The 14,699-nt window shown below is 43.7% G+C and overlaps 1 protein-coding gene across 2 annotated transcripts; it reads right to left on the bottom strand.

The window, feature by feature from the left end:
• Nucleotides 1-3,685: 3,685 nt before the first annotated feature.
• On the bottom strand, nt 3,686-10,158 carry LOC127785296 (putative disease resistance RPP13-like protein 1). Of its 2 annotated transcripts, none has more exons than XM_052312733.1 (2): nt 10,132-10,158; nt 3,686-6,252 (listed from the first exon to the last, which is right to left on the bottom strand). In XM_052312733.1, the coding sequence occupies exon 2, from the start codon at nt 6,136-6,138 to the stop codon at nt 3,946-3,948; it is 2,193 nt and encodes a 730-aa protein (XP_052168693.1). In that variant the 5' UTR covers nt 6,139-6,252; nt 10,132-10,158; the 3' UTR covers nt 3,686-3,945. The 2 variants fall into 2 exon arrangements, with proteins under 2 accessions (XP_052168693.1, XP_052168692.1); XM_052312732.1 differs by lacking the exon at nt 10,132-10,158 and adding an exon at nt 6,394-6,545.
• Nucleotides 10,159-14,699: the final 4,541 nt, after the last annotated feature.

Below are 14,699 nucleotides of genomic sequence, written 5' to 3'. Positions count from 1 at the left end.
GTACTGACTCGTAATCGATAAGAGGGTAATCTTCCTCCTTGAATCCGTGCCCGGCGAGATCAGAGACAGCACTAGATTCCTCTCTTTGGTTCCCGTAGGTACCATATGTGGTTTTCCTAGGTTTATCTCTGATGTCGATATCTGGCGGCTTGTCTTGGCGTATGTAGGCTTGTATTGGCTTGTGGCTTTGTGGCATCTATGTTGTCCGTATCCCCTCTCCTCCTAAGGGGTCTTGTATTTATACCCATAGGTGTCCCCTTGTCCAAGTAGAACTAGGAAAACCAATATGGATACAATCCGAGTAGTCATTTGTCGTTTCCATGTAGAACTCTATTCATCCTTCCTTATGCGGAACTTCTTCTATATCCGAAGACTATTTCCGTATAAGACATGGTATGTGGTGGGCCCTGCCGAGATTTAGTCGACTACTATTAGGTATGTGGTATCTATAACCCTGACAATATGACATCGTTGACTTTTGGACAAACGTTTGATCATCCGTCTTATTTAAAAATTTTATGTAAATACATAAGATATAAATCATGTTTAAAATAGTTCTAATGATAAAATAATTCATAACAAAAAAAATAATAACTATGTAATTTTTTTAGTAAGATGAATTGGTAAACGTTATCATTCGATTCATTGATCTTAAGAAAAGGTTAATGTCGAGGGAAGTCCCTCGATAGCGGGAGGTCGTGAGACCCCCCTTTCGTGAGTTCGGATGGGGGAAGGAGCTCATCTCTTAGAAATCTCGTATCCGCCCCTAGGGCTACTAGCTAGCTTGCACACAATAGAATTATACAGGTTCGGGCCGCTGAGAAGCGTAATACCCTACTCCTGTGTTTGGGATTATGGTTGAGTGTTACAAGGGTTCCTTAACTCCGAAGAGCTCTCTTGCTCTTCTTCTCCTAGAGTTCAGGTCTACTGAGCGTCGTCCCTCTTCTCGGTGGGCAAGGTCCTCCTTTTATATCTCAAGGGGATACCACATGCACCGCCTCTACCTACTCTTCTTTCGGATGGGGACCCACCCTATCTTGACCGGAACTCGACCCGTGCCTTCGCCTGGAAGCTAAGCCACAGCTTGTCCTTGAGTGGGGCCCAGCGCCGTCCCTCGCCTGACACGGGGGACCGCCCTGTCATTCCCCCATTAATGGATGAAGACTTGTGGTGGCCGCCGTCCGAATGACCCTCTGATGGGACGGGTCATACCTATCTCCACTCCGCCGGGAGCAGACGCGACGTGGGAGCACGGTTGTCGGTCTAGTCAGACGTGACCGGTGTCATGACCGGTCACAGACCGGTCATTCTTGATTATGGCGCGTCAAATTCGCACGCCGCACGTCTGCCTCACTGCATTAAATGCGACAGGGGGCAGTTGGGGCGTTGCACGCATTAATGGAAGCTCAACCTAGGCCCCCTCCTCGCTCGCTCCCCCCGCCAAATGGCGGCTGGGCGAGGGCCTCGGGGCAAAGCGGTGCAAGGGCCCGAGGGGCATGACGTGGCACCTCGAGGCCCCCCTCCCCCGGCCGCTCCAGCGGTTCGCAGGCTGCGGGGGTAGGACCAGGCTGTAGGGACACACGGCAGGATAGGAAGGTAGATTCCCCACACTTCACATACCCCCGGTCCCATATCTCCGATAGTTAAGAACCAAAATTTACTCTTTGAGTTTGAGTGAAAAAATGAAAATGCGAGAAAAAAAATGAAATCTCAGCCACGTAACAGTGCACCAATATTCTTTTTTTTAATTTAGGGCCAATTGTGGTTTTGCCCTTGTTTCAAGTTGCAATTGTGATTTTACCCCTATTTTTTAGGGTTTGTGTTTTTACCCTTGCTTTTTCAAGATGAAGCGGCCGTTTGGCCCCTAGTTTTGACGGTAGTTAAGTGGGGCCAGAATTTTCGAGTTAAACTCAAGGGGAAGGAAATAAAAAATGATTTTGCAATTTGTCAATGACTGTTATACCCCTGTTGAGCAAATCACTCAAGTAGCTGTGTGAATTGGGCTGGAAGCCATGCATTTCCATTCCCCATCCCAAAACCCTAGGATTTGGCGGCGGTGGTGGCTACGGCGACACGACCAAGCGGCGGGGAGGCACGCGATGCGGACGCAGGGGAGGAGTAGCAGGCGGCGGCAACCGCGGGGCACGTTGCCGGGGCTGCGGTCCGACGCGAAAGAGGAGGCGCGGCGGGGACAGCGGGCCGGCGCAGAGGAGGCACGCTAGCGGCCGACCGTCGACGGGGCTGCAGGCTAGCGCTACTGGAGGCAAGAAGGCGCAGAGGTGGCGGGCGGGCTCGCGCGCGACCCGACGGCAATCTTCTGATTTTCGGTGCAGTATTGACAGTGAACACGTCGGCCACGACATTTTGCTGCTAGGTGCATCCGCCAAAGAGGAAGGCGTCACGCCTCATACGAATCCTGCGCCTCCTCGTTGGATCCCAGCTTTGCTCTACGGCCAAGAAAACGGACAATATGCCACTCTATAAAATGGATTGGGATAAAATACCACTCAATACAATGCACCGGATAAAATACCACTTAATACGTTGTCTACTGGATGAAATGCCACTTTGGAGATTTTTGTGCCCAAAATGCCCCTAGAGAGAGAGGGAACCGAGGGAGACGGGAGGGCCGGCCGGGCGGCGCAGAGGCCTCGCCAGGCGGCGGCGGCGGCGGCGGTCGGCTGGCGAGGGGAGGAGGATAGGGCGATGGCCAGCTGGGGGAGGAAGAGGCAACGACAGGGGGAGGAGGAGGAGGCGACGCGGGGGGAGGAGCGTCGGGGAGGGCCGGCCAAGCGGCGCCGGATGCCTCGCCCGGGGACTACGGGGGGAGGAGTACAGGGCGGAGGAAGAGACACGGCGGTGGAGCCTCATACCGTCATCCCCGTCGTCGCCCAGCCGCTGCTCGCCGTGCCATCCTCCTCCCCCCGTCCTCCTTCCCCTGTCGGCGCCCTCCCCCGATGGAGCCGACGCAGTCCTCCCCCCTTCGGTGGTGCCGTCCTCCTCCCCTTCTCGCCGCCCTCCCCCGCGCGCTCGCTGCCCGCCGGCGACGAGCATGGCCGCTGTCGTTCCTCTCTCCCTCTCTCTCCACGGTAGGGGTATTTTGGTCTCAAAACTACTCAAAGTGACAATTAGCTATTAAGTGGCATTTTATCCTTTGCACTCTAATGGATGGCATTTTATCCTTTGCACTCTAATGGATGGCATTTTATCCTTTGCAATCTTGTGGAGTGGCATATTGTCCGTTTTTTTCCTTTCTTTCTACCACTAAATTAACACCGTTAAGTCCTTTTAATAGAGTAGGGGTAAACTGAAGCTTCAGTTTGAAAACACAAGAGTAAAATCACAAACCCTAAAAAAAAGAAAGGGTAAAATCATAATTGCAACTTGAAACAGGGGTAAAATCATAATTGCAACTTGAAACAGGGGTAAGAACACAATTGCCCCTCTAATTGTAGGACCTAGGGCTAACTATCGAGCCGGTTTTATGGCAACCCTTTCACTAACATTTTCGACATTAACGAAATGCCACTATTCACAATGCTTCTTTGATTCAACAGCTGATGTATTAAAAAAAACGGAGGTACTATCTGATAGCAAAGCAGGTGTTCCCTTATTTCAGTTGGGAACGAGGTCTAATTAGGAGGTGGAGGCAGTTCAATTAAGATGGTAATAATCAAGCATGACCTGGTACAAAAGTGGTGCATTAATCTCAAGAAGGGTGATGGTAATAGGTGCAGGGCTAAGATCAACTGGAGCAACTGTCCATATGTCCTACTTTCGTCACATAACAGTATTACAGAGTTCACACCTGAGCACCGATGTTGCAGTTATACATGTCCACCTAATTTGAAGAAGAGGACTTCTACGGAATAATTGGATCAACACTTACACTGTACAATAAGCTCGTAAATGTAATTCATCAATCTCACGGGATATCTTGGAAGTTTAAAGTTCATAAGTGCCGGGTTGTTTGATAATTGTACCCCTCAACTTAAATCTCTGCAAATTACCCAGTCGATTGAAGTCATCAGGAATTTGTTGGACACGGCATTTCTGAGCATCTACAATTTGTAAATTCTGGAGTCGCCAAAAAGATCGAGGAAGCTCTTCGAAAGTACAATCGCTGATATTCAGGTACCGGAGAAGCTTCAGGTTGCCAATGTTCTCAGGCAGAGAGTTCAACTCACAGGACAGGAAACCCAGCATTCGTATTTTGGTAAGTTCTTCAAACCAGTACTTCGCTACAGCAGTAAGTATGTAAGTCTCAACACCATGGCACACAATGGAGCGCAGCGTTTTGTACTTGCATACCATTCTTAGGTTGGTTTCACTGAGACTACTACTGCCAATTATTGAAAGATGGCGAACGCCTTGAGGGATTTTCGTCAGATCAGTTTCGCCTTTTACAATGAAGCACTCGCGCTCAGAAACCAGTTGTGCCATATCATGGATCAGCTTATGCATGACATGCTTGGAATCCGTTGGGCTGCTTGATTCCTTCTGAAGAAGAGATCTATGCAGTAGATCCTCAAAATATCGATATCCATCGCTTTCTAGCTTGCCACCCTTGCAGGACTCAACTAACCCAGCTGCTATCCAACTGTTCACCAGAGTATCTTTGTCAAACTGATGGTTTTTAGGATACATGGAGCAAAACAAAAAACAGTTTCTCAGATGGGAAGGTAGATACAGATAGCTCAAGCGAAGGACTGGCAAAATGTCATATTTCTCCTGTTTCAGCTCCCACAATTCACTTCCTGCGATCTGATTCCAGTGCTCTCTATCCAGCATAGGCTTCAGTAAACGTCCAAGAGTTTCAGCAGCTAAAGGGCACCTCTTCAGCTGTGGAATTATCCTTTTCCCAATGGGATTTAGTTCTGGATTAACACCGCAGCGATCTGAGCCAAATGCACACGCCTCAAAAAATTCATCGAAAATGGTAGGCGGCAGACCTTCCAGTCGGAAGTGCCTGTTTTCATTCACTAGATCAGCAACCCTTTGAGACCTTGTCGTCAAAAGAATCGCACTACCTTGTTGGGCAGACTTTAATGGCTCAAGGAAATTCTGCCATCTGTTGTCCTGATTGGCATATACATCGTCCCACACATCATCAAGAACAAGCAAGAACCTAAACTTGACAATACTTTCGGTGAGACTCTGCTGGAGGTTACACAGATTATCAGACTGCATCCAATTTGCAAGAGCAAACTCTATGAACTCCTTAGTTAATCTCTTGACATTGAAATCATCCGAGACAGAAATCCAAATCCTGACATCAAAATACCCCTTGACCCTCTCATCATTGTAAACTTGCCGAGCCAAAGTAGTCTTCCCAACACCACCAATGCCAGATATTGCTAAGACAGTTACATTGTCAGATGCAATTTCCTGATTGCTGCATGATCCGACACCGCTGTTCCGCCTGTTCCTCTTGCTAGCCGAAGCGGTTTCGCCTTTGATTCGCCGCTTGTGTGGCCGTGCTGAGCAGATCTTCACCCCGAGTAACTCGAGCAGCTCATTCACCTCATCCTCAAGGCTGCGGAACTTGGATTTGTCATAGAAAGAGGTCATGGCCGGCCTCAGCAGCTTGCCAATCTGATGCGGCTCGGAGCGAGCATGGCGGTCAATGACACCCTCAAGCGTGTTCCTCAGGCAGTTGAGATCATCCAAGATCTCCCTCACCGTGTTGCCGCTGGCGATGCTCTGCAAGAAATCGTCCCCGGCCTTCTCCGCGGCGGCGTCCTGACCCAGATCCAGTTGGAGCTGCTGCTGGTGATGGTGGTGGTGATTGAACTCCTCGAGGAGGTCGTAGGCGTCGTGCACCCTGGCCTTGAGCTCGGGGAGGAGCTTGGCCACCTCCTTGTCGTCCTTGACGAAGCTGAGCCACTCCGCATGGTGGATCAGATCCGGGAGCTGGAGCATGCAGTAGTGGAGCTGCTTCATCTTCGCGTCCTCCCCTTTCCACTGCAGCTGCCTCCTCTCCGCCTCGTCCCCTTGCCGCCGACGCCTCCACCGGGATAGCAGCAACGACGCGGCGGAGAAGGCCGTGCCGAGGAACTCGAACCATTCGTTGGCGTTGGAGACGATGGACGTCGCCGACAGGAACAAATCCATGGCCGCCGGCCTCAGCATCGCCATGTAACTGCTAGCTCGAAACCCCCAAACCTACCAGCATCAACAACTAGTTTCTTCCACCGCAAAAGCTGCAAAGCACCCTTGATTTTGCTCGAATCCCCCTCTGCTCTTTCCAAGCTTCCATTGCGCAAGCAAGATTATGGTGGGATTAGACACTTTTTGCGGCTTATTATACTCAGAAAATGTGAAAAATTTAATTCAACGCATTGCTAGGCGGTAAGCCGATTTGTAAGAGAAAAGTTCTTGGAAATTAATTACCTCTTTCGATCGGATACATCAGCTCGCCATAGAGGCTCCTGCCCCCCTTGTGTTTAATGAGTTCATTCCGCAGTGATGAATCAGTAATAAGATGGAGTTGACCGCATTGATGGAGTCCACCAGGGAAAGGGAGGAACAGAAGTGGACTACTACAGAATTTTTGTCTATTGCTGTGGTCCCTGAAGTAGGGGAACTAGAAAACAGCTAGAAGCTCGTGTAGCTCCATATTGATTTGTGCTCCTTAATTGCCATCTCTTCGTGTTTCCTATTATAGGTCACCTTTTAATCGATAAAATTTGCCACAGGACACGTAAAAAACGTATAATTGGTTAGAAGACACCATGAAAACGTGACACGGCTGATGGAAACTGTAAAAAATGTGTAATTGGTTGTAGGACACCGGTCGCATTATTTTATTATTTCTGGGTCTAAAGAGGTGAGATTTTTTTAAATGCCCGGATTGCCCCTTTTCTTTCCTTCCTTTTCTCCTTCTCTTTGCCTCTTTTCCCCTTCTTGTTGATTTCGCCGGGAACGGCATAGCAGCCTCAAAGCTGCGGTGGGGCGAGGTCGGCGCGGCGTGCTGCGGCGACACCGGCAGTCGATGGCATGGCGTGACCATGGAGGCGCGGTGTCCGTCCAGATCGATGGCAGGCGGCCAACGACAGTGCCAGTGCGGCGGGGCGCGGCTAGGTGGCAGCACCAAGCATAGGCGGGGAGGCTACGATGGGTCCCGGCTTGGGTCTCGGCGTCACGACTTGGATCCCGGTATCACCACTACTACAATGCTAGTGCCCTCGCTCCCTGCGGTGCGCTCGACAAGTGCCACGTTGCCGCTGACCGCGCCACAGCTGTTGCCGCGGCTATGGCTTTTTTCACCTTTCGCCGCCGCTCCGCCATGCGTCGCGCGCACTCGCCTTGGACGGTCGCCTCGTCGTGCAAGCTCATGTTGCTCGACCCAACCTCTCCCGACCACAAGCTCTTCGTTGACAGAGTGACCATGCACGCCCAACACGACGAGCTGAGGAGGCTATTCTCCAGGTTCGGCAAGATCGAGAGGGAGAAGATGATAAGGGCAAAACTGTCATTTTACGTTGTTTCTCTCTCATCAATTGACTAAATATTATATTTTAATGTGTCCAGTGTCCTGTCAGGGTTATGGATACCACATACCTCATAGTAGTCGACTAAATCTCGGCAGGACCCACCACATACCATGTCTTATACAGAAACAACCTTCGGATATAGGAGGAGTTCCGCGTAACGAAGGATGAATAGAGTTCTCAATGGAAACGACAAGGACTAATCGGATTGTATCCATATTGGTTTCCCTAGTTCTACTTAGACAAGGGGACACCTATTGGTATAAATACAAGGCCCCTTAGGAGGAGAGGGGACACAGAACAACAGAAGTCACAACATACAAGCCAACATGCGCTAAGACAAGACGCCGGATATCGACTTCAGAGATAAGCATGACTAGTCCCCTACGGTGTCTACGGATACTGTCAGGAGAGACATAGCGCATTCTTTGATCTCGCCGGATGCGGATTCGAGGAGGAAGGCTACCCTGTTGTCGACTACGAGTCAGCACTTCAGACCGCCAAGTCGACGACAGTTAGATAGGCTACCCCAAATATTGTACTGGTGTGATTATGGTGAATAAGAGCAACGACCGGCTTCGGCCAACAGGAGTAGGGTTATTACCTGACAATTCATGGGCCCGAACCTGTATAAAAATCCTTGTATCTATCTTTTTTACCTCAGTCTCGCATATATCCTAGTACCAACGATCCCCATACTATGCAAATACCGGAATTGCGACATCAAACGTCAACAGTGGCGCGCCAGGTAGGGGGATTTTTGGTGCTTAAAGGTTTTCGACGATATGAGTTTAAGAGATGGATTCTCCGACAACAAGCTACTCGACGACTTCGGCTATGGAGGATCTAACTTGACCAGAGTACGTGCCCTGACAAGATCAGAACCATCGTCGTCAACAACTTGGTCTATCAAGATCATTCAAGCCTCAAGCTCCGCGGCGTACCAAAAGATGTCAGATCACATGATATCGAACGAGTACGCAGCAAGGTAATTAGGAGATTGATTTTTTAAATTGATCTACTAATTCCGTAGATACATCCGGCATGTATCTACAAAGGTATGCAATATTTTACACACAATTTACCGTACCTATTTTCAGATATTGTCAGATCAATAATTTATTATGTTTACCTAGAGCGTGTTTTTTATACAATGTCTATTGCGCGACCCCCGATGTTAAATCGACTACGGTCTAACGCTGGGGGCTCGCTCTATTTTCTTCTGTATAAATCATGCTTGTTTACGGTCTACATAATGCCTGACATTTATATCTGCTCGTTATATCCTGATAATACTAGAAGATCCATGTAGTTTTTTAGTACATACTCAATATTCTCTGCTATATATCTTGCCTTCTAGAAAATATTTTTCAGGAACAATTGAGCACTCGAGTAGGTTGCGGTCGAGTACACCCCATTATCGATAACGATCTCGACAAATGCAGAGTTGTCGCGCCTAACCTACTAACGAAGACCGACGACCTATCTCATAGCGCCGGCTATGGCTGGGCTATTTAAGAAAAGGGTTGTTAACGGATAATTGCTCGCGAACGATGTCGGCTTGATCACCCGACATGATCGCGGACGGACATCCGGATATGCTACGAGTTTGGTATGTGAGTCATGCTGGCCACATGAGATGCACATGTAATAAACCAACTCTAGCACCTCTATTGGTGTTCGAGAGATAATTCTACCCGCTCGCTGGTTCTCGAACCGGTAAATCGTAGCAATCTCTCGCACCGCAACTTCCATTGGTGTTCAAGAGATAATTCTACTCGTTCACTGGTTCTCGAACCGGTAAATTGTAGCAATCTCTCGCACCGCAACTTCTATTGTTGTTCGAGAGATAATTCTACTTGCTCGCTGGTTCTCGAACCGGTAAATCATAGCAATCTCTCGCACCGCAACTTCCATTGGTGTTCGAGAGATAATTCTACTCGCTGGTTCTCGAACTAGTAAATCGTAGCAATCTCTCGCGCCTTAACTTCAGATAGTCGAGGTACGACTACAGCAATAGCGCAGCGGTCCTCGCACCACGACTTCAGATGGTCAAGGTACGACTACGACTGGTCTTCGACAGCAGCGTAGTGGTCCTCGCACCACGGCTTCAATCGGTCGAGAGATATGGCTACTCCTGGTTCTCGGACCAGTAGGCTATAGCGATCTCTCGCACCTCTACTTCTAGTGGTCGAGTTAAGGCTACACCTGGTTTTCAACCAGTGGTGTAGCGACTCTCCCACTACCTTTACTTCAAGTGGTCGAGTTACGACTACTTTTGGCGTTGGAGACGATGGACGTCGCCGACAGGAACAAATCCATGGCCGCCGCCGGTCTCAGCATCGCCATGCCAACAAAATCCACTGTAACTGCTACTAGCTTGAAACCCCCAAACCTACCAGCATCAACAACTGGTTTCTTCTTCCACCACCGAAGCTGCAAAGCACCTTTGATTTTGCTCGAATCCCCCCCCCCCCCCCCCCCTGCTCTTTCCAAGCTTCCATTGTGCAAGCAAGATTATGGTGGGATTAGAGACTTTTTGCGGCTTATTATACTCAGAAAATGTGAAAATTTTAATTCAATGCATTGCTAGGCGGTAAGCCGATTTGTAAGAGAAAAGTTCTTGGAAATTAATTACCTCTTTCGATCGGATACATCAGCTCGCAATAGAGGCGCTTGCCCCCCTTGTCTTTAGCGAGTTCATTTGACCGCATGATGGAGTCCACCAGGTAAAGGGAGGAACAGAAGTACTACAGAACTATACAGAACTATTGGAAGGCAACTACACGTCGGACGTTCGAACCGGTGGGAAAATCAGACGCCCACATTATATTAACATCAGTATGTATGCATGCATGCAAACTACTTTACACTACATTTTCTCTTAAATTATTTATCCAAATGATTACACTATAAAATTCGTTGCAATTAAATCTTTGAAACAAGACCACACATGGATTTATTCTGGCGAAAAAAATAGCTTATTATTGAATCTATTATTATATACTAAAAGTCTATTAAACTTCCTATAAACGCTCTCAAGCCACCACGTGGCACTTCTACAAACGCTTCTAGATCACCACGTGGCAATATTTAATCTCACCATCGATTTTCACTTAAATCGGTGGACCCAATAATTTAGACCATTAGATTAGATTAGATGTATTGTATTTAAAAGAAACAAATACCTTACCATTCACGGGAAAAAGAAAACAAAAACACAAGTACTATATACCGTATATAGGTACGTACATGCGTAAGACTAAAAAAACAATCAATCTTACCTACTGTTTATAAAAAGAAAAACTATGCATAGATTTACTATAGAAAACAATAAAGCTAAAAAAATATACATACGTAGTAACATTAAAAAAATCGATTATCTTTAAAATAGAGTTTTCTACTATTTAAAGATAAAATCTATTACTCTATAAATTTAAGCAAATATCACCATCGATTTTCACTTAAATTGGTGAACCCAATATTTTAGACCATTAGATTTTATTAGATGTATTTATTTTAAAAATGTATACGGTAAACATAAATAGTCTGTACGTACATACAATCTGAGAAAAGAAGTGAAGTTTACCTACTGTCCTTCGGAAAAGGAAAAATCTACTCGGGGTGGTCTTTTGAAATAGTATTACCTACTATTTAAAGATAAATATATTACACTACAAATTTACGTAAATATACGTAGTTAAACTAAATTTATATTATAAATATAAAATATCCCATCAATAATCTTTATTCGTTCTTTCTTAACATATGAGGCTATTATATATAATAATTAATGCAATGATAATCTTTATTTCATATCATATTTTACGGTGTCAAATATCACTTGACGAATATACAACGCTAATTTAAATCTACAGTTGTAAAACTGAAAACAACACGATTTAGTTGTTTCATTTTACACCATTATATTAGATTTATTATTGAAAAATAATGCATTTCTCCTATATACGGATACATCAGAAATATATAAATAATGCTTACATATCGCTTGACGGAAGGACAAAAAAAGTACTTATGATAAAGCTAAAACAATCGGCCATCTTTAAAAAAGAATTTTCTACAATTTAAGGATAAAATATAATAATCTTCGAATTTATGCAAATGTAAATATATAATATCCAATCAATGCTTTTAAGCGTTCTATCTTTTAAATTATTTTAAAATTATCCAATTTGTGATCCAGTTGTATTCCTTTAAATAAATAAACTATTAATATCTATAGCCCTAAATACATCACAAATATGGAGCCGACAAGTAATAATTAATGTTATAATAATAATTTCACATCATATTTTAGGTGTAAGAAACCACTTGAAGAATATACGACGCTAATTTAAATGTACATCTGTATTATCCAAAATACTAAAGGTGTCTCATGTGATTAGAAACAACAGGTGTTGAAAACTCTAACATGCACTACACTATAGATATTTGTCAAAGTATAATACCGTAATTTGGATTATCATGGTAGTATTTAAAAAATCACTATCTCTCAGTTAAATATAGATTCTTCTATTGTTTTGGGATAAAATTTAACTCCTTCGATTTATGTGACGGAGGGAATATAAGTAATATAAGTCTATCTTTGATTAGATGAAGTAGTATCATTAGATATATTTTTAATAGAAAATATCTTTCATTAATATATAATAAAAATAAATGTTACTTAAAGTCATCTATAGCATACAAAATAAAAAATGATATATAAAGTAGGGAAACTCCAAAAATTTAAAAGAAAGAATCACACATAATACATATAGATATAAACTAACTCCATTATTGTGACATATTTTTTCTAATAAATTTGAAGATATACAGTTTCAAAGTAATACACCCAAACCAGTTATTAACGAACATACGTTTAAAATAGAGTCAAAAAATATTTCAAAAATATGATCCACTCATAAACATTCATAATAAAAGTTCAAACAAGATTAAACAACATGCCCGCGCATACGTGTGGGCTACCTTCCTAGTTATTTTTAAATGTTGTACGCTGTTCCACCAAGTATATCGGAATTGTTTCACTAAATAGATCGGAAATGTTTCAATTATTTAAATCAGACCGGTTTCACCTTATATAAAAATAATATTTCAACAAATAGCGAAAGAATGTTTCAGTTCACTGCAACATTTGATCCATACATAGTGAAACATTATAAGTATACTAGGTGGAACATTTTTGGTGGAACAAAAAAATGAAACGAATTCTCTTAATAGAGGGTTTCCATAATATGTAGGTGATTTGTTGCAAAAGAATGTTTCAATTCATTGCAACATTAGATCTATACATAGTGAAGCACTGTGGGTACATTAGGTGAAACATTTTTTGTGGAACAAAAAATAAAACGAATTCCCTTAATATAGGGTTTCCAAAATATGTGGGTGATTTGTTGCAATGGAGTATATGTGTGTGAAGACACGTGGCAAGTGGCAGGGACACGTGGTAGGCCCAGGGGGCACGTGCGCGCGTTTTGGGGAGGGGGGAAGCGACCGATTTTGCTCCCTCCCCCCAAGCGACCGGGCGGGAGCATTCCCAGAACTATTGCTGTGGTCCCTGGACGTGAAGCAGCTCGAAGCTAGTACTTCCTCCATTTCAGTTATAAGATGTTTTTTACTTTGGTCAAAGTTAAACTGCTTTAAATTTGATTAAGTTTGTAGAAAAAAGGTAACATTTTCAACCCAAGATAAATTTATTATGAAAATATATTCAATTATTGATTTGATAAAACTAATTTAGCATTATAAATATTATTATATTTGTGTATAAACTTAGTCAGAATTATTTTTATATTTTCTATAATTTTTTAAACTAAAACAATTGAGTATAAAAAATCAAATTAAAAGTGACCTATAATATGAAACATAATATGAAGAGATGGCAATTAAGGAGCACAAATCAATATGGAGGTACTCGCTCCATTTCAGGTTATAAGATATTTTGACTTTGGTCAAAGTCAAACTATTTCAAGTTTGATGTTGTAGATGTTACTTATTTTTTTCTACCAATTTAGTTAGATTTAAAGAAGTCCGGTAAGAAAAAAAACAAGACTTATAATATGAAATGAAGCGAGTATTAAACTTGGCCTCGAAGTGGCATGTTTGATAGAATTTCAGCTCCAGCTCATCTTTTTTAGAGTTAGAACCCAGTCAAATAGTTTGGAGCGGAATGGACTACTATCATAATAATTATGAATTTTTTTTACTAAAATTCACATAAAAATAATAATCATCGGTGGCGCTAATACGCGCGTTGCGCGGGGAATATTAGTTCAAGGCTTCGAGCGCCACACAACACTCCCTCCTTCCGATTTTCCTTTTTTACCACCCCACCTTCCATGTTTCTTTTTTTTCTTTTTCATCTCATCCATGCTTCGTCAAAGGACCCAGTAAAATATTAACCATCTAGATTTTTTTTGTTTTTCGTTCCTTCTCTCCAGTTTTTCTATTTTCATGTTTTAGTAAAATATTTATAGTCTAGTTTTATTTTCGAGTTTTCTGTTTTTCTATTGTCTCCCTACGTTTTAAAAGTAATGAATTTACTCTATGGAGTTTTCCATTTACTCCTAGCCTCCCACATCTGCTCATCCAAAAGAAACACATTTACTCGCATAAATGCCCCATTCAAAAGTAGCAAATTTACTTGCACGAATGTGCCCACATGTACGACACTATTCCTAGATGGTCGTAAAAGAATTATTACCGTATTACAACCTAGTAATTATTTTACCAGTGTTATATATATTATTTAGACTCCGTGGTCTATGAGTAAAACAACTACCTCCTTCCTCTTGATATAACCCACGATCTTGTAGCCACCGTGTAGTAATATGTTTACTGATGTGTTCATACACAGTACTAGAGTCAAAACTGATACTAAGTGTATTGTTAATTTGTATGACAAAATGGCCGTAGGAATGAAAAACGTACACGCTCAATCACACATGAGTGGTAAATTACTCACATGTGAATCAAACTAGAAAAGAAAAAAAATAATTCAGCCAAAAATCCATCGTGAAGCTGGGATCCTGGAGGCTTTGCTGGATCTTGCTATAAGGCTAGAGAGGCTGGTCTATATCTTGTGACTGGTAGTGGAGAGGGCAACCGGGTGGCGAACGATAGTCGACGATGGAATCATGGAAGGATGTAGCAGCGTGGTATAGAGATGAACTCGACGTTGCGCAG

Source organism: Oryza glaberrima, chromosome 9, assembly GCF_000147395.1.
Source record: "Oryza glaberrima chromosome 9, OglaRS2, whole genome shotgun sequence".
NCBI lineage: Eukaryota > Viridiplantae > Streptophyta > Magnoliopsida > Poales > Poaceae > Oryza > Oryza glaberrima.
The sequence above is the reverse complement of the archived record's forward strand: the minus strand, read 5'-3'. Positions and strand labels throughout refer to the sequence as shown.

Coding starts and splice junctions, on each gene's coding strand:
- LOC127785296 (XM_052312733.1), bottom strand. CDS start 6,138: ATGGCGATGCTGAGGCCGGCGGCCATGGATTTGTTCCTGTCGGCGACG.